The sequence below is a fragment of the Barbus barbus genome (genome assembly GCF_936440315.1).
Source record: "Barbus barbus genome assembly, chromosome: 40".
NCBI lineage: Eukaryota > Metazoa > Chordata > Actinopteri > Cypriniformes > Cyprinidae > Barbus > Barbus barbus.
In genome coordinates, this window is record NC_136718.1 from 1,880,658 (window position 1) to 1,901,341 (window position 20,684).

The 20,684-nt window shown below is 39.1% G+C and overlaps 1 protein-coding gene across 1 annotated transcript in view; it reads right to left on the minus strand.

Annotated features, from left to right (window-relative positions):
• Nucleotides 1-640: 640 nt before the first annotated feature.
• The window catches only part of LOC306859350 (lethal(3)malignant brain tumor-like protein 1), a gene marked incomplete at both ends in the record, with an annotated part of 41,156 nt that continues 21,112 nt past the window's right edge, over nt 641-20,684 (minus strand). The window contains 10 exons of the mRNA XM_079400360.1: nt 641-775; nt 4,910-4,972; nt 5,752-5,909; nt 8,303-8,352; nt 8,449-8,643; nt 8,816-8,918; nt 17,009-17,147; nt 19,294-19,404; nt 19,506-19,591; nt 20,595-20,671. Of these exons, the coding sequence (XP_079256486.1) occupies nt 641-775; nt 4,910-4,972; nt 5,752-5,909; nt 8,303-8,352; nt 8,449-8,643; nt 8,816-8,918; nt 17,009-17,147; nt 19,294-19,404; nt 19,506-19,591; nt 20,595-20,671 (1,117 nt within the window). The remainder of the gene's footprint in view (nt 776-4,909; nt 4,973-5,751; nt 5,910-8,302; nt 8,353-8,448; nt 8,644-8,815; nt 8,919-17,008; nt 17,148-19,293; nt 19,405-19,505; nt 19,592-20,594; nt 20,672-20,684) is intronic.

Here is a 20,684-nt window from a genome sequence, read left to right on the forward strand (position 1 = left end):
GAACTGAACGACACAGTTACTCAACTGTACAGTATTAAAATTTTCCCATCAGAGAGAGAAACACAGACGACCTAAAAACCTGACCTCGGTTACTACTACTCACCCCTCATTCACACAGTTGAAAAATAACAACACTGATATGACAATCCAAACTATCTCAGTAAAATAGCTGATGTTTTTAAAGTATAATCTCTTTGAACACCACAATGTCAGGAGCACTTTGTTACTGAGGGCAAATATTGTTAATGGTCTCCAAACAATGGACAGCAGTGCCCTCGAGTGACTCCTCATGTAAAGTGCATAAACATCATCAGGGATCGAATAAAGGGTCCAGTAGCACCAATCGACTGAAATCTGCCCTGATATTTCCACACAACATACTGAGGACAAATGTAGATTTCAGTTAGCACTCCAGATACAAAAAGCACTGTCTGTAAAAGCCTTCATGCTGGGTTCAGATCAAGTTGTTCTTTATCAGAACGTGTCGTTTCGCTTTTGAAATAAAGCAACATCAAAGCTCAGCTGGGCTCACTTATGGTTCGTCCTGGATTTCTCTCTCTCTCTCTGACGTTAAACACCAAACACGTGATAGATGTCGGATTCTGATTAGATTGTTACAGCACGAGGAGTCTGAGGCTGCTCACTTCAGGCCTTCATCTGTGCTCTTGAACATTAAAATGGCATTGTGAATCTTCAACGCTGGGCCTAGCTTGATATTCATGATCTTCACAATATCATTTTGAGTCAGGAGGAGGAACGCCTCTCCATCAATCATCTGCAGAGAAAAGATGTGATCAGCCTTCACTGCTCTAACAAGAAACGAAATGTATCACAACACCACTCAAAATGCCTGTTTTAATTCTAAAGTCATTCTACAATGCCTGAATACGGTGACCGGGAGGGGACATGCTCGGTTCACTTAATTTTGTCGTGGCCACAACATATTAACTCGTGGGAACGTGATATTATGTGGTGGCCTTGAAATGCTATGTTGAGCAAACAACATCCATTTCCAGTTTAATGTGTAAACAAGCCTGCGGGACCATAGCAACCCAGGATTATCAGAGCTGGATTTATTCATATTTTATTTTTAATTAAGAAATTATTATATTAATTATTACATAATAGGCCTTGGCTACCAGACTGTATTGTGCAATGTAGACAGCATTCAAATGAAGTTTATCATGAATAAAAGTTACATAAAGTACATAAAATAAAATAGGCCTACAAGAAAACATTTTTATCCATCCCACAGTCTTGTGAGTCCATTAACTGATCATCTTTTTCCCGTAATATTTGTATATTATTATTTTATATAAGTGTCACACTCTGCCCACGGGAGGAACGAGGAGACGTGGAGATTCCCCAAACGAGAGTCTTTAATGATCCAACAAGGAGACACAGAGCACAAGGAAGACGGACAAGACCCGACAAGGAAACATGGGGCAGAACACACTATAAATACTAAATTAAACGAGGGATAAATGATACACGCCTGAAAGAAATGACATAATCACACAAGGGAGAAACTGGGTTACGGAGCAAATTATTTTGTAAAGAATAGCCTAATGTAAATGCTCGACATGCCAATAAAGCTTTGATTATGCTGACTTAACTTTTTACTGGAATGCATTTTATTTCAGCTAATTAATACACTATAATTATAAATATTATAGTGTTTTGTTGAGGAATGAATCATTCACGTACACAACACAGCACGCTTATTTATCATCACACACGGGCATAAATACAATCATAAAGTCAAAACTTTATTGGCATAATTGTCAGGCGTTTACAGTCTTTGCAAAATATATGGTAGCAAATAATAGCATAATTATACAGAACGTTAAAGCGATACACGAATGGAAAGGGGAAATAAGCATATATAACAATAAATATAAAAATATAGCCCTAAGAAGTTAATATAATAATAATAACAATAATAATAATAAATAATATACAAATATCAAATGAAACGTTTCATGTAAAAATGTTTTATCCATATAGTCCTGGGTTGCTATGGTCACACAGGTTTGTTTTCGCATTAAACTCGTGGCCACGAGAAAAAATATGTTGTTCCCTCAACATAAGAACATGTTAAGGAGGTTTTTACCTCGACATAAGAACATGTTAAGGAGGTTGTTCCCTCGACATAAGAACATGTTAAGGAGGTTTTTACCTCGACATAAGAACATGTTAAGGAGGTTGTTCCCTCGACATAAGAACATGTTAAGGAGGTTGTTCCCTCGACATAAGAACATGTTAAGGAGGTTTTTACCTCGACATAAGAACATGTTAAGGAGGTTTTTACCTCGACATAAGAACATGTTAAGGAGGTTTTTACCTCGACATAAGAACATGTTAAGGAGGTTGTTACCTCGACATAAGAACATGTTAAGGAGGTTGTTCCCTCGACATAAGAACATGTTAAGGAGGTTGTTACCTCGACATAAGAACATGTTAAGGAGGTTGTTCCCTCGACATAAGAACATGTTAAGGAGGTTGTTACCTCGACATAAGAACATGTTAAGGAGGTTTTTACCTCGACATAAGAACATGTTAAGGAGGTTTTTACCTCGACATAAGAACATGTTAAGGAGGTTGTTACCTCGACATAAGAACATGTTAAGGAGGTTGTTCCCTCGACATAAGAACATGTTAAGGAGGTTGTTACCTCGACATAAGAACATGTTAAGGAGGTTATTCCCTCGACATAAGAACATGTTAAGGAGGTTTTTACCTCGACATAAGAACATGTTAAGGAGGTTTTTACCTCGACATAAGAACATGTTAAGGAGGTTTTTACCTCGACATAAGAACATGTTAAGGAGGTTTTTACCTCGACATAAGAACATGTTAAGGAGGTTGTTACCTCGACATAAGAACATGTTAAGGAGGTTTTTACCTCGACATAAGAACATGTTAAGGAGGTTTTTACCTCGACATAAGAACATGTTAAGGAGGTTTTTACCTCGACATAAGAACATGTTAAGGAGGTTGTTACCTCGACATAAGAACATGTTAAGGAGGTTGTTCCCTCGACATAAGAACATGTTAAGGAGGTTGTTACCTCGACATAAGAACATGTTAAGGAGGTTGTTCCCTCGACATAAGAACACGTTAAGGAGGTTGTTACCTCGACATAAGAACACGTTAAGGAGGTTGTTACCTCGACATAAGAACACGTTAAGGAGGTTGTTACCTCGACATAAGAACATGTTAAGGAGGTTGTTCCCTCCACATAAGAACATGTTAAGGAGGTTGTTCCCTCCACATAAGAACATGTTAAGGAGGTTGTTCCCTCGACATAAGAACATGTTAAGGAGGTTGTTACCTCGACATAAGAACATGTTAAGGAGGTTGTTACCTCGACATAAGAACACGTTAAGGAGGTTATTCCCTCGACATAAGAACACGTTAAGGAGGTTGTTCCCTCCACATAAGAACATGTTAAGGAGGTTGTTCCCTCGACATAAGAACATGTTAAGGAGGTTGTTCCCTCGACATAAGAACATGTTAAGGAGGTTTTTACCTCGACATAAGAACATGTTAAGGAGGTTGTTCCCTCGACATAAGAACATGTTAAGGAGGTTATTCCCTCGACATAAGAACATGTTAAGGAGGTTGTTACCTCGACATAAGAACATGTTAAGGAGGTTTTTACCTCGACATAAGAACATGTTAAGGAGGTTGTTCCCTCGACATAAGAACATGTTAAGGAGGTTGTTCCCTCGACATAAGAACATGTTAAGGAGGTTATTCCCTCGACATAAGAACATGTTAAGGAGGTTATTCCCTCAACATAAGAACATTTTAAGGAGGTTATTACCTTTATTCCCTCGACATAAGAACATGTTAAGGAGGTTATTCCCTTGACATAAGAACATGTTAAGGAGGTTATTCCCTTGACATAAGAACATTTTAAGGAGGTTATTACCTTTATTCCCTCGACATAAGAACATGTTAAGGAGGTTATTCCCTCGACATAAGAACATGTTAAGGAGGTTGTTCCCTCGACATAAGAACATTTTAAGGAGGTTATTCCCTCGACATAAGAACATGTTAAGGAGGTTGTTCCCTCGACATAAGAACATGTTAAGGAGGTTGTTCCCTCGACATAAGAACATTTTAAGGAGGTTATTCCCTCGACATAAGAACATGTTAAGGAGGTTGTTCCCTCGACATAAGAACATGTTAAGGAGGTTTTTACCTCGACATAAGAACATGTTAAGGAGGTTGTTCCCTCGACATAAGAACATTTTAAGGAGGTTGTTCCCTCGACATAAGAACATGTTAAGGAGGTTTTTACCTCGACATAAGAACATGTTAAGGAGGTTGTTCCCTCGACATAAGAACATTTTAAGGAGGTTGTTCCCTCGACATAAGAACATGTTAAGGAGGTTGTTACCTCGACAAATGGATCTCAAGGCCACCACATAATATCACGTTCCCACAAGTTAATATGTTGAGGCCAGGACAAAATTAAGTGAACCGAGCATGTCCCCTCCTGGTCACCGTACTTGAAATATCATATATAAAGTTATTTAAAGACAATATTAGTGGTGTGTATATATCCAATATATAGGAGGTATTTATTTTCAATAGTGTAGCAATGCACGACACAACACACACACACACACACACACACACTTTCAAACCAAATACCCAATCCTGCGGCTTTCTATTGAGACGCCTGTATTACCTTTCCAGAAATTAATGTGCAAAGTTAAATGTGATTGTGCCTTCATATATACAGTTCCTATATAGAAACTCTTACAAACTATTAACTACTAAAACATTATGACTCAACAGTAACTCTATTAATATTTTAATTTGCACAATAATACCTATGATGGTTTCTTCAGCAAGTACCATTAATAATTCTAATTTGATGAGGCAAATTACTTACTTCATCTTTGAAAATTCGGGCCTGCTCCTCACAACCAATAAGATTATTGACAAACCCAAAGACCTGCAAATAAAACGCGGTTATAAATGAACAGAGCCAGCATACTGACTGCTGTTTGTTTGCTGTGTCTATAGATTACTTTATAACCTAGAAATTCAGAACTGTGCATCTGTACTCTTATTGTACTACCCTAGTGAAAAATAAATATACTACAGTGTATTTGAAATAAATTTATTTCATGCTAAGTATACTACAAATACATGTAGGTATTTATGTACTTCATAAAAAATACTCTACAATTGTACTTAGGCTATACTTCAAGTCTGCTAAATTGAAACAACTCATTTTGTGCTTAATGCACTTTAATTGTGCAGAAAAAGTCCAACTAAAGGTATACTGAAGTATATTTGATTGTGCTAAAGTGGAACTATTGCAAGTATGCTTCAGGTACACTTTAAATATCTTAAAGACTGATATTATTCAAAGATCATACAATCTTCATCAATAGTGACATTAAAACACATTTTGGGCTTAATATTAAGAAATGTGCATAGTGTACAAGTACTCCAAATACAGTTTAATTATAATGTTTATATCATGTCAATAAATATAGATTTAAACTATACTTAGTATGAAATAGATGCATTTTAAATATATTGCTTTTTTTTAAATAAAAGTGTTGGAAGCAAAAGTGATTAAGTTATATATAATAATATAGTACATGTGCAAATAATGGACTGTGCATGCCGTTCTACAAAAATGCATGTGATCTTTCACACTAAAATTAATAAATGTATTTATTTTACCCAAGAAAATTGCAAACGGTTGAATGAAGCGGTTACCTCCTCTATAGTCCATGTGGATACTTGACCTGCATGAATTCCTGCGACGCCAGGCAGTAACTTACAGTGCTGCTCCCAGCAGAGAGACAGAGTCCGGTCAGAGTTCACTGTAAACGCTGTCATGAAGAGAGACGAGTACATTCCCTCCGACACCATATCTGAAACACACACACACACACACACACACACGCATACACAAGCTTCTGATTATGCTCCATATTCTGCTGAAAGATTTACATCATTTTTAATCTAAAAAAATGTTTCCATGCTTCTTTTTAATAAGACTCGTCTGGAAGTGCGTGAGATGCTTGCCCTTGTCATTACCATGCTGTCATTTTCATAATTGCACACAGTAATTTCATCAACTATTGAGGATTAGTGTCTTTAATAAAACCATGCAGTAGCGCAATGAATTGCAAACTCACATGATATAGACTTCACTTGTCTATGTCTTGTTTAATTAGGATATTCTGAGTAAGTCTTTGCATAACAGAATATTGCCTTACAGGGTTATGGTAATCTGGTTACAGTTTTTTACAATTGCTTACACACTAAAATTAATAATAACACACAATTAGTGAAACCTGACACCCAAGGAGCAAAACTTCAGCCCAAATCTGCACAACTATAAGCACATTCTCAGCCTCACACTTTTTGCAAAACACTACACAGATTGTTTTGCACGACACTAAGCACACTTCTCAACATTAGACACAGAAATCTAACATAATGTCACTTCTTTGCCATTTTAAGGCACTGCTTTCCAAAATACTACACATGTGAACCAATTGATGAAACACAGACCTCAGGTGTGCAGACACTTAGCTGCTTAACTGTAAACTCAACAATCAGGTGTAAGCACTATAAAAAGCCAACAGGTGAATTTTTGTCTTCAACAAAAATGAAAGGCAGTGTTACAGGAAGAGGAATAAGGAGAAACATCTTTGGCCACAGAGCTATTTTGAATGTGCCGGGTCAACGTGGTGGTAACATCACAATATATGCTGCAATCACGCAGAATGGGGTCCTCCATGGGGGGCATGCCAAAATAGCCCCTTACAACACTGACCGCATACTCATGTGTTTAGACAGATTAAGTATTGGGCAGACTAGGTATCTGTATCAATTATTCCAGTACCTCCCACAACACTCTCCCTTCCTTTCCCTTTTCCCTCCTGCATGGCAGTGGAAGGTTTATGACCTCTGACCCCATGTTATTCCCTTCATTCAAGCTATGGAGGAGGCCTGTGACCTAACAGATGCAGAGTCTGGGCAAGGATGAAGATTCTTCCCTTGCTGTTTTGCGAGGGAGGACATTGCCTGTGATGTGGACGAGGTGGCCATATCCAGCTACATGAAGAGATGATGCTAAGGTGTTTGGTTTTTTTTAGTTTATGTACTATATTGTATTTAGAATATGTTCTGATTTTCAGCCTAATTGCAATGATGTACTGAAGGATTTTACAATGTGGTGAGCAATAAATACTTTCATCAGTGTGCAACACTTGTCTCATGTATTGTGTTTGGTCAATTCATGTTCTGTAACAATATCTCAAAAAAATCAAAAATCAAAAATCAAACCCAGACTGTATCGTTAGAAAGGTAGAAATGTAACAAGTGTTTAAGATTGAGCACAGCAGTGTGTAAGCACTTCAAACAGACTGTATGAACCATGTGTGTATGGTACGGTACTGAAACTGGGTTTTGTTCAATTATTGTAAAGTTTTGAATGAAGTGTTTCATTTTGCAAAAGATCTGAGATGCTCTGCTACTTGTGTGTGTAGATGTGTGAACTGTGTGTAGTGTTTTGACCAAATGAGCCTTGTTTTTAAAATCCTGCCTAAGCAATCGTACAAAACTGTAACATGTTCACATGACACATATAGCTTTAGTCATTTAGCAGATGCTTTTATCTAAAGCGACTTAAAAATAATGACAATAGAAGCAATCAAACCAACAAAAGAGCAATGATCTGCAAGTGCTTTAACAAGTCTCAGTTAGTCTAAAGTAGCACACAAGGGTTTTTATAATAAATAAGAAGAAAACAAGTAGTTACAATAGAAAAATAATAGGGAAAGCTAGTGTTATAGGGTCAAAAGGTTTTTATAAATAAACAAAAAACAGAATCAGAATAGACAGTGCTAGAGTTAGATATAATTACATTAATTACATATAATTTAGTCACATAATTGGAATAAATCTTGCTCATTCAATCACAGTGTCACGAATCCTGGCCATGCACTTCCGTTCACTTGCCACCAGAGGTCACTCGTTCACCACACTGACTCATACACCACAGGCAGCTTTTCCAGTAGATGATGGTTCTCAGGTGCAAGCGTGATCAGTGTGAACAGCTGTGTCAATGCAGTGGGTGATGGGAAATGTAGTTCAATGTAATGTGCACACAGGGGTGTGGTGTATGAGTCAGTGTGGCGAACGAGTGACCTCTGGTGGCAAGTGAACGGAAGTGCATGGCCAGGATTCGTGACACACAGTCACTGACACAATTTTCAGCTTTCAAATATAGAAAATGTAGTAAAGTAAAACTCACTCTGACAATTTCTTTGCTGACTTTTGCGATATTTAGGAGGGCGACCGATCCTGGTGACAGCAAACACAGGTGATTTTTAATAAATGTTTACATAATCTTTAATATACAAATACTCAATTATACTTGACTCGTAAATATTGTTGTACCTGCCATGGTAGCGGGATTTTTTTGCTCTCTGGCCGAAGACCAGCAGGTTACGCCTGGATGCTTCTGTATCAGAGAGATCCGCTTTAAGCCGGCCCTGGTTCCTCTCAGCCAATGGGCAGCCAGATAAACAGTGATGCGCCGTGAAGCGCCCGGTCACATGACCTGACCCATCACATCCCGGAGTAGGGCACTTTCTGAGTGACAGAAAACACGTCTGTTCTGTATTCTGCATTGTTCTTTAGTCTGAGCATTTCAACATTCTCATTTTTAAGCCAGTGAATTAAAGCAGTGGTGTTGCACTTTCTGTCAAGCTGCTCTGAAACCACGAGTGTTATGAAATGCGCTAAAGGCACGCTAAAGACTGACCTGTGGTGGAAGCTGTATTTGGAGGCGCTGCGTGGCTGAGGCAGACTTTTACAAGACATGGAGGTGAAGCTGGGCTGCCGGGCTGCCAGGCTCTCCCGGGGACCTAAACGACACAGGGGACTCTGAGCTAGGGTTGCCAACCGTCCCGTATTAGCCGGGATGTCCCGTATATGGGGCTTAATTTCTGTGTCCCGTTTCTTGACAGCTACCCACTGACTGATACACAGCAGCAAAACAACGTGATTATTTTTCATGAGCCTAACATCCAGCCGCGCAGGAAAACATGCAGTCTACCCGAGATGTGATCAATAAGTGAAGTCGTCTTTCACATTTGTAATGTTGTAAAATAGAGAAAAAAAAATCATTTAAGTAACTAATAGCTTATTCTTAACCTTAGACCTTATTCTTGAAACACAAAATGACCAAAAATGACTTTAATCTTTAATTGAAAAATACACATTTTCATATACTAATATATGCGTAATACTGTGTGTGCGTGTGTGTGTGTGTATATTATATATAATATATATATTAGGGCTGTCGCGATTCGTCGCGACTAGTTGATTATTAAAAATCGTGGACTTCATTTGCTCGTGTCGACTAACCAGCAAAATACCGGAAGTGGCGCATTTCACGGACGATAATCCATAAAACACATTATTAGACTATTTTCCAAGGCTGCATGATATATTAAACCCATTTAAAAATCGTTATTAAGCATAATTGTAAATTCACAAATGCTATGATTTAATTAAATAATTATATGCGATGCAGTTCACACAGTATATGCTCTTTAATTATTTCCATGCGTGTAGTTAAGCACGTGCCTCTCACAGCGGCTCTGTTCACAGTAGCTCCACAGAATCTGTTATCATTTACATGTGGAGCGTCTCAAACTCATCTCTGCGTGTTGTTGTGAGTTTGTGTTTATTATAACGTTCATCTGGGAATGCAAAGTGCGCCATTTCATCAGATTTGTAAGGTAAATCATTTATAAATCTACACAAACACAGGGGAATACATCGCGGTTTCAAAATAAAAGCTCAGACCCTCACTCTGAGTTACACGGTTTGATGTCCACATATGCATTTAATTACAGTGACTATAGCATTTCTGTCCTAAAGAAATGGCCAAATATTAAAGATTAAGTGTACGTTTGAATTAAATGGTGCTTGGTCAATATTAAACAGTAATGTGTAATAATAATAATCAGGCCGTCGGCGCTCCTGCAGGTCTTTGTTGTAATGCGTAATCTATATTAGCTCTTGTTTATAATATATTATGTGTTTTAACAGTTTTGTTCAATAAAACCATATGATTTCTTGCTTTTGATACTTTATTTGAACTAATTATTATTGCATCATTGCTATTATATATGTATTTTAAGTCATTTTAAAATCTATTGTTCACTTAAATCCATTTTTATTACCACAAAAAAAAAAAAAATATATATATAATTATAGGGCCCTATGAAATCCATTTTATTTCCAAATTCAGTTTTTTAATTTTTATTAATCAAAAGCCTGTCTAATTAATTGAGTTTTACAGTTTTATCTGTACCAAATTCTGTTTTCCATTATTTTCTGGATTCCATTTTAAATTTCATAGAAATTTGGATTTCATTTGGTTTAATAAAATATTTTTAAGTAAAATTGTTGATTTTTTTGCGGGAAATTAGCTGTTTACATTATTGAATTTTAAAATTATTTCGTTAGATTCATCGAAATAAAAATAGTTGTTAGTGGCACCCCTAATATATATATATATATATACAGGTCCTTTTCAAAAAATTAGCATATTGTGATAAAGTTCATTATTTTCTGTAATGTACTGATAAACATTAGACTTTCATATATTTTAGATTCATTACAACACAACTGAAGTAGTTCAAGCCTTTTATTGTTTTAATATTGATGTTTTTGGCATACAGCTCATGAAAACCCAAAATTCCTATCTCAAAAAATTAGCATATCATGAAAAGGTTCTCTAAACGAGCTATTAACCTAATCATCTGAATCAACTAATTAACTCTAAACACCTGCAAAAGATTCCTGAGGCTTTTAAAAACTCCCAGCCTGGTTCATTACTCAAAACCGCAATCATGGGTAAGACTGCCGACCTGACTGCTGTCCAGAAGGCCATCATTGACACCCTCAAGCAAGAGGGTAAGACACAGAAAGACATTTCTGAACGAATAGGCTGTTCCCAGAGTGCTGTATCAAGGCACCTCAGTGGGAAGTCTGTGGGAAGGAAAAAGTGTGGCAGAAAACGCAGCACAACGAGAAGAGGTGACCGGACCCTGAGGAAGATTGTGGAGAAGGACCGATTCCAGACCTTGGGGGACCTGCGGAAGCAGTGGACTGAGTCTGGAGTAGAAACATCCAGAGCCACCGTGTACAGGCGTGTGCAGGAAATGGGCTACAGGTGCCGCATTCCCCAGGTCAAGCCACTTTTGAACCAGAAACAGCGGCAGAAGCGCCTGACCTGGGCTACAGAGAAGCAGCACTGGACTGTTGCTCAGTGGTCCAAAGTACTTTTTCGGATGAAAGCAAATTTTGCATGTCATTCGGAAATCAAGGTGCCAGAGTCTGGAGGAAGACTGGGGAGAGGGGAAATGCCAAAATGCCTGAAGTCCAGTGTCAAGTACCCACAGTCACTGATGGTCTGGGGTGCCATGTCAGCTGCTGGTGTTGGTCCACTGTGTTTTATCAAGGGCAGGGTCAATGCAGCTAGCTATCAGGAGATTTTGGAGCACTTCATGCTTCCATCTGCTGAAAAGCTTTATGGAGATGAAGATTTCATTTTTCAGCATGACCTGGCACCTGCTCACAGTGCCAAAACCACTGGTAAATGGTTTACTGACCATGGTATTACTGTGCTCAATTGGCCTGCCAACTCTCCTGACCTGAACCCCATAGAGAATCTGTGGGATATTGTGAAGAGAAAGTTGAGAGACGCAAGACCCAACACTCTGGATGAGCTTAAGGCCGCTATCGAAGCATCCTGGGCCTCCATAACACCTCAGCAGTGCCACAGGCTGATTGCCTCCATGCCACGCCGCATTGAAGCAGTCATTTCTGCAAAAGGATTCCCGACCAAGTATTGAGTGCATAACTGAACATAATTATTTGAAGGTTGACTTTTTTTTGTATTAAAAACACTTTTCTTTTATTGGTCGGATGAAATATGCTAATTTTTTGAGATAGGAATTTTGGGTTTTCATGAGCTGTATGCCAAAATCATCAATATTAAAACAATAAAAGGCTTGAACTACTTCAGTTGTGTTGTAATGAATCTAAAATATATGAAAGTCTAATGTTTATCAGTACATTACAGAAAATAATGAACTTTATCACAATATGCTAATTTTTTGAAAAGGACCTGTATATTAGTCCTGTCAAATGATTAATCACAATTAGTCTCATCCAAAATAAAAGGTTTTGTTTACATAATATATGTATATGTACTGTCTACATTTATTATGTATATAAAAATACACACATACAGTATATATTTTGAAAATATCTACATGTATATACATTTATATTCTTATATTTTATATTATATATAAATATATTTAATATATAAACATAACATATTTTTCTTAAATATATACATGCATTGTTTTTTGTATTTAAATATACACAGTATACACACACATATCATGTAAACAAAAGCGTGTTTATGTGATTAATCGTTTGACAGGACTAATACACACACACACACACACACACACACACATATACAGTACCCTCCATAAGTGTTGGGGCAGTAAAGACAAAATTACTCTGCTGGTTGTGGAGTCAAGACATTTACAAATATGATTAAAAGATGAATATGAGACAAAACTACAGAATGTCACATTTTATTATTGGGTGATTCAACAGATAGATGTTTTAGCAGCTAAGAAGTTCAGCACTTTTAGAGTTTCATCCCTCTATCTGATGAGATCATAAGTATTGGAGCAGTTGCCTCACAGGTCTTTCTAAGTGATCAGCTGTGTCCTGTTGCATTAATTCTTCAGATATTAAAAGCAGGGAATGTGTCGTATCAGTTATATCCATTACTTCTGTATTCTGAATCTTGCATTCGATGATGACACACACAAACCAGGATGAAGATGAAGGAGCTGACTTTGAGAGAAAAGCAAGCAATTTGGATGCTAAAAGAAAAGAGGAAGTCAGTTAGAGCTCTAGCAAAAACAAAGGTCATGGAGAAATCAAGAGTTTAGAAACCACCAGCGACACCAGCAACCAACAACGACCTGATCGGCTGAGAAAACAACAGTAGTTGATGACAGACAAATCATAAAAGCTGTGAAAATGAACCCTAAAAGACATGTCTGGAAAATCCCCAACAACTTCCAGAAAGCTGGGGTGATGCTCTGACAATCTACTGTCCTCAGGAGACTTTGACACAGAATTACAGATGCTACACAGCAAGATGCAAACCTCTGACCAGCACCAAAAATAGAAAGGCAAGATTAGAGTTTGCAAAAAAGCACAAAGGTGAGCCAGAAGAGTTTTGGAACTGTGTTTATGGACCGATGAGACAAAGATGAACCTAAGTGATGGGAAAGCAAAAATGTGGAGAAAAAAAGGGAACTGCAAATGATCCCAAGCATACAGCCTCATCTGTAAAGCAAGGAAGGAACTAAGATGGCGGCGCGATCAGACGCAGCGGCTGCTCCGGGTCCCAAAGACGGTGCTTTTATGTCTTTTAATGTCTGTTCGTCTCCAAATAGTGTCAGTTTACAGCTAACTCATAAGGAAATCACCCCAGAATTCATCTATGATCGCCAAAGTCTTTTGGATATCAACAACGCATACGAACATCAACTCTCGCCGGCGGCTACTGAGAAGCTACGAGGCTTTGTTTACTGCTGGAGCCGGACCTCGAGACCGCGGCCTCGTCTACTGATGCTACCCGCACAAGGCAGCGTCGCAAGCAGTGTGTGAGAGGACGGAGGTATACGAGCTAGGCTAAGAGCTAACCCCACAAGACTGGCTCCTCCAACACTCATGCTCTCAAACGTTCGCTCTCTGGAAAACAAACTGGACTTAATTCAACTCAGTCGGTCTACACAGCATGAGGCAAGGGACTGTTGTGTGTTTGTTTTCACCGAAACATGGCTAAACGACAACATCCTGGACTCCGCCATTCAACTGCACGGGCTATCCAACTTCCGAGCGGACAGAGATTCATCACTGTCTGGTAAGACCCGCGGAGGTGGCTTGTGTGTGTATATCAACAAAGACTGGTGCAACAATGCTGCAGTATTATCAAAACACTGTTCATCGCTGGTGGTGTTTATGGTTGTGAAGTGTCGACCGTTCTATCTGCCGCGGGAGTTCACGGCCATTGTTATCGTTGCGGTTTACATCCCCCCCGTGTGCAAACGCTAAGGACGCGCTTCGTGAACTGTATAGCGCCATCAGTGAACAACAAACAAATAACCCCGACGGCTTTTTCATCATAGCCGGTGACTTCAACCACGCAAACTTAAAGACAGTTTTGCCAAAGTTCTACCAACATGTGAACTAACACACAAATGGGAAAAAACACACTGGACTTTGTTTACACAACAGTAAAGTAACTCTTACAAGGCTGTACCCCGCCCCCGCCCCCACCTCGGGTACTCCGACCACATCACTGTTATGCTAATCCCAGCATATAGACCACTTCTCAAACTTGCCAAACCGGTTCAAAAGCAGATCACCGTATGGCCAGACAATGCCACCTCAGCACTGCAGGACTGCTTCCAGGACACAGACTGGAACATGTTTAAAGAGGCAGCCACCTACAACAACCACACAGACCTGAATGAGTACACTTTAACTGTGACTGCTTACATCAAAAAGTGCACTGATGATGTGACAGTCACCAAGACTATCACCACACGTGCCAACCTGAAGCCATGGATGACAGCAGAGGTTCGTGGGCTGCTAAGACCAGAGATGAAGCATTCAGATCAGGAGATAAAGCAGCCCTCAAAACAGCAAGAGTCAGTCTGTCCTGTGGCATTAAAAATGCAAAACGGTCATATGCTCAAAAAATCAACAACCACTTCACAGACAGCAGAGACACGGAGCCTGTGGCAAGCCATTCAGACCATCACTGACTACAAGCCCCCGCCACAGGCCTGTGATTTTATTCACTTTTATTCACGGTTTGAAATGCAGAATGACACACCTGCACAAAAATTGCCCACACCTCCCAACGATCGGGCGCTCTGTCTGTCTCCAGCCGACGTAAGGAAGACCCTATCTAGGATTAACCCACGCCAGGCAGCGGGTCCTGACAACATACCTGGCCGTGTTCTGAGAGACTGTGCTGCACAGCTGACAGATGTCCTAACAGATATCTTCAACACCTCGCTGAGCCAGGCAGTCGTCCCCACATGTCTCGACTCCACAACAATCATACCGGTACCAAAGAAATCACCTGTGTCCTGTCTCAATGACTACCGTCCCATAGCACTGACTCCAATCATGATGAAGTGCTTTGAGAGGTTAGTCATGCACAACATCAAAACCAGCCTCCCCAACACACTCGACCCTCTCCAGTTTGCATACCGTCCAAACCGCTCTACGGACGATGCAATTTCCTCCACCCTCCCTATAATCCCACAACAGCTCATAAATAAACTAAACCTGCTGGGCCTTAACAATTCCCTGTGTAATTGGATCCTGGACTTTCTAACCGGAAGACCTCAGTCAGTCCGTGTCGGCCACAACACCTCGAGCTCTACCACACTGAGCACAGGTGCCCCACAAGGCTGTGTGCTCAGCCCGCTGCTCTTCACACTGCTGACCCACGACTGCACTGCCAAGTTCAGCTCCAACCACATCATCAAGTTTGCTGATGACACAACAGTGGTAGGTCTCATCAGCGACAACGATGAAACGCACTACAGAGAGGAAGTGGCACAGCTGGCTGAATGGTGTGGCACAAACAATCTGTCCCTCAATGTGGAGAAGACAAAGGAGGTTGTGATGGACTTCAGAAGAAACTCTGTTGACCACCCCCCACTGACCATCGACAGCTCGACTGTGGAGAGAGTCAGCAGCACTAAATTCCTGGGGGTGCACATCACCTGGACCACCAACACCATGTCACTCTCCAAAAAAGCACAACAGCGCCTACACTTTCTCTGCTGGCTGAAAAGAGCAAGTCTCCCTCCACCCATCCTCACCACATTCTACAGAGGCACCATTGAGAGTGTGCTGACCAGCTGCATCACTGTCTGGTACGGGAACTGCAGTGCTGCTGACCGCAAGACCCTCCAGCGGACAGTGAACACAGCTGCAAAGATCATCGGTGCCCCTCTCCCCTCCATCCTGGACATTTTCCTGACACGATGCTCCAGCAAAACCAACAGCATCGTGAAGGACTCCACCCATCCCTCCCACAGTCTCTTCCAGCTCCTACCATCAGGAAGACGGTACCGGAGCATCAGAGCCCGCTCCGCCAGACTGCTCAACAGCTTTTTCCCCCAGGCTGTGAGAGCCCTGAACTCAAACCACCCCGCCCCCCTCTGACCCCCCATGCAAACCCCTACCTCCTGAAACATGGAAACATGGAAAGTCTTAGATTGCCCAAGTCAATCTCCAGATTTAAATCTGATTGCACATGAATTTCAGCAGCTGAAGAGGAGAGTAAAGGCAGAAACTCCCCAAAACAAGCAACAATTGGAATTGTCTGCATTAAAGGCTGGGAAAAGTATTTCAAAGGATGAGAGCAAGAGTCTGGTGATGTCTATGGGTCACAGACTCACTGCTGTGATTGTGTGCAAGGGATCTGCAACTAAATAATAGCTTTTAATCTTTTATATCTGCCTTATGTTCAAGTGTCCCAATACTTATGCTCACATCAATGAGTGGGATGAACTCTAAAAGTGCTGTTCTTTTTATTTGGTAAAACATCTATGTGTTGAAACGGCTAATAATAAAATGTGACATTCTGTAGTTTTGTCTCATATTCATCTTTTAATCATATTTGCAAATGTCTTGACTCCACAGCCAACAGAGCAATTTTGTCTTTACTGTTCCAATACTTATGGAGGGCACTGTATATATACGTGATTGTCCCGTATTTTGGTTTTCTGAAGTGGGCAACACTGCTCTGAGCTGACAGAGTGTTTGGTGCATGAGCAGGTGAGGGTCAGAGGAATGAGGTCTGGAGGTTTCTCACCGGGTTTCTGGGCAGTGGGCTGGCAGGGTGGAGGTTTGAGGGGGTGTCCTGTGCTTTCACACCAGCCTGCAGGGTGGATGTCCGGATGGTCTGAATCCATCCATTCATCATACAAGTGACTCCAGCCATCAAAATGAATCTAAGGACAGCACAAATATGAGACTGATTCACCCTCACAAATAAACTTCACTCCACTACATTAATATATGTGTACACACACATATATATATATATATATATATACCTCTATGTGACCTGTGCTGGCAAAATGAGTCGGAATGAGTTGTTTGAAGGCGATAGAGTCATCAGAGTTGATTTTGAGCAAATCTCCTAGCAGCAACGTTGCATATTTTCCTCCAATTCTTTTCTTAATAATTATTACTATACTATTAATCACAATATAGCTATTTTTTATTTTACCTTTGTAATTAAAAATAAGAACAAAGAGCAGCGAGTGATTCCGTCTTTTCTTTTACTGTTTGATTAACATTGAGGCAGATCTAAGACCTGCTGTAATGCATGGATCTAATATAATGTTACACATCAGATTTTTCCCCAACCATTAACTAAACGTTCATGTAAGATATAACAGATTATGTTTGTGTGAATCTCATCAAGACATATTTCGAAATAATGTAGAAGCACATCTTCTGCACACGATTTGCAAATGTCAGCACAATCGTTTTGTTTTCATCATGGGTTTGAAAATCATATTTCACTGGTTTGAACATGTCATCGAGAATTCGATGTGAATATTCACAAAGCTGGAATGCTGCGCTTTACAACAATAGACCTACAACACTAAAAAATCAACCAACAAGTTGAGAAAACTTAAAAATCTGCTGAAGCTGGTTGCCTTAAACTTTTAAGTTTTCTCAACTTTTGATATTTTACAGTGAACTTGAGAAGTAGCAGCAGTCGTCCAGATGTGAGCAGAGAAAAAGACTCCTCTCAGAAAATGTACCAATAAAGATAATTTTAGATGTTTAATTACTATTTGGAGCACTGGGGTCGCTAGAAGAGGGCTTAATTAACTCATTTTTGTGAAAAACTCAAATTTACTTGGAAAAATTACAAAGTTCCAATGACAAAATTATTAATTTTTAAAGAATAATATGCAAATTATAAATTTATGTAGTAACAAAATGTAGTGAAAAACTTTTAGGCAGTGTGTTAAGAGAAATAAGTTTCTCTGAAAACAATTCCTATTATTGTACACAATTTTGCTTCTCAAATAAATTGTCAGGAGGATGTTTAATATTTTTTACTTCTATTTGCTATGCTAAATTATATTTTTCATACATAAAATAGTCATTTGCCTTACATACGTTACCTTTTTAAAAGTTTGGGGTCAGCAAGATTTTTTTGGGGGGGGGGGGGTAATAACATTTATAACATCACACAGTGACAGTAATAAGATTTATAATGTTACAAAAGCATTTAAAATGTAGCTTTTATAATGTTTTCACAAAAATATTCAGCAGCACAGTTGTTTTCAACATTGATAATAATCAGAAATGTTTGTTGAGCAGTAAATCAGTATATTATTATGATTTCTGAAGATCATGTGACACTGAAGACTGGAGTAATGATGCTGAAAATACAGCTGCAGATCACAGAAATACATTACAGTTTAAAACATTCAAATAGAAAATTGTAATAATATTTCACAGTATTACTATTTTACTGTATGGCTGATCAAATAAATGCAGCCTTGATGAGCACAAGACTCGTCTTTCAAAAATATTCAAAAATCATCTCAGTGTATATTACTATGATGAGCCATTAAAGGAATACATTTAATATGTTGTCTTAATTTTTATTTCTATTTTGTTATTTGTGACCCTGCGGCACAAAAGCAGTCTTAAGTAGCACAGGTATATTTGTAGCAATATGCAATACATTGTATGCCAAAAATCATTAGGATATCAAGTAAAGATCATGTTCCATGAAGATATTATGTAAATTTCCTACTGTAAATATATCAAAACTTCATTATTGATTAGTAATATGCATTGCTAAGAACTTCATTTGAACAACTTTAAAGGAGATTTTCTCAATATTTAGATTTTTTTGCTCCCTCAGATTCCAGATTTTCAAATAGTTGTATCTCAGACAAATATTGTCCTATCCTAACAAACCATACATCAATGGAGAGATCATTTATTCAGCTTTCATATGATGCATAAATCTCAATTTCCAAAAATTGACCCTTATGACTGGTTTTGTGGTCACATTTGATCAAACTGGCACAGCAGTAAGCTGGAGTTAGTCTACAGAAGCACCTTGATTCTGTAGGTGTCGATCTCCTGCACCGTGGCCACGCGGATCAGCCCCGGACACCTCTTATCCACCGCCTCCAGCTTCATCTGCACCTGGAAGCTGTGCGAGGGGCGCTGCGCAAACACAAGAAGAGTCGCTTTCCTTATTTTGACCAAGGAAGTGGTTTTAACAGAGTTGTGTGTGTATTTGATCAGGACTGAGAGATCTGACACACCACTCTGAAGGCTTCGGGAGCGACCGCCGTTGAGCCCGTCTCCTCCAGATACCTCTCCCACGAGAAGCGCTCAGGGTCCGGATAGTCTGCGGGACAAGATCACATCCAGCCAGTCTCTTATAAACGCACCCAAACAGACAGAGTACACTAGTCTTCAAACGTCTGGGTCAGTAAGATGTTTTCATGTTTCTGAAAGAAGACATGATGCTTCATCACCAATGCTGCAGTTGTCAAAAATGTTAAATTAGTATTTTTTATTTAAATATATATATTTTTTTTATGTAATTTATTTCTGTGATTTTTCAGCATGATTTCTCCAGTCTTTAGTGTCGCATGATCCTTCAGAAATCATAATAATATGATTATTATGAATGTTGAAAACAGTTGTGCCGCCCAATATTTTCTGTGTAAATGGTGGTATATTTTATTTTTCAGGATCCACGGATGAACAGAATGAAAGAACAGCATTTATTCACTTTCCTCTACACCTTTTGTGTAGTGTATACGTGTGTGTATATTTATGTGAGTGTGTGTGTGTTTCTTCATATATATAATTATTCCAAACCAGTACTGTATAAATATATCATATGAATGTCACAAGTCTGCTTTTCTACAGTATCACAAATGAACTACATTACTTGGCTTAAAAGGTTTTCTGTGAATAATATTAATAATAAATGTTATTATATATTGAATATTACAGTTGTGCTACTTGATATTTTTGTGGAAACCATAATACATTTTTCCCCCCACAATTCTTTGATTGATAGAAAGCTCACAAGAATATTTTGTGGCATTATACTTTATACTGTCACATTATTCACTGTAACGTTTGATCAATTTAATACATCCCTGCTGAAAAAAAGCCCCCCCAAAAAAAGACCCCAAACTTTTGAAAATTAATGAACATCTATAGAAACAACTCAAGTAAAATCCATGTTAATAACAACACTTAAATATCAAAATAACAATGTGGTCACAAAGTTTGGAACAAAGTAATGGTATCTGTGTGCTTTTTGCAATGGATCCCTGCTGAAATGTTCATATTGGAGTAAAGAAGCTAAAGCGTAGTGAGGAGGAGTGTGTTACCCTGAGGGGGCGTCAGCGGGAGACCTCTCTCCTGACACCAGCCGGTGGGATGAATGTACGGGCTGTGAGCATCACACCTGCGGGAACACA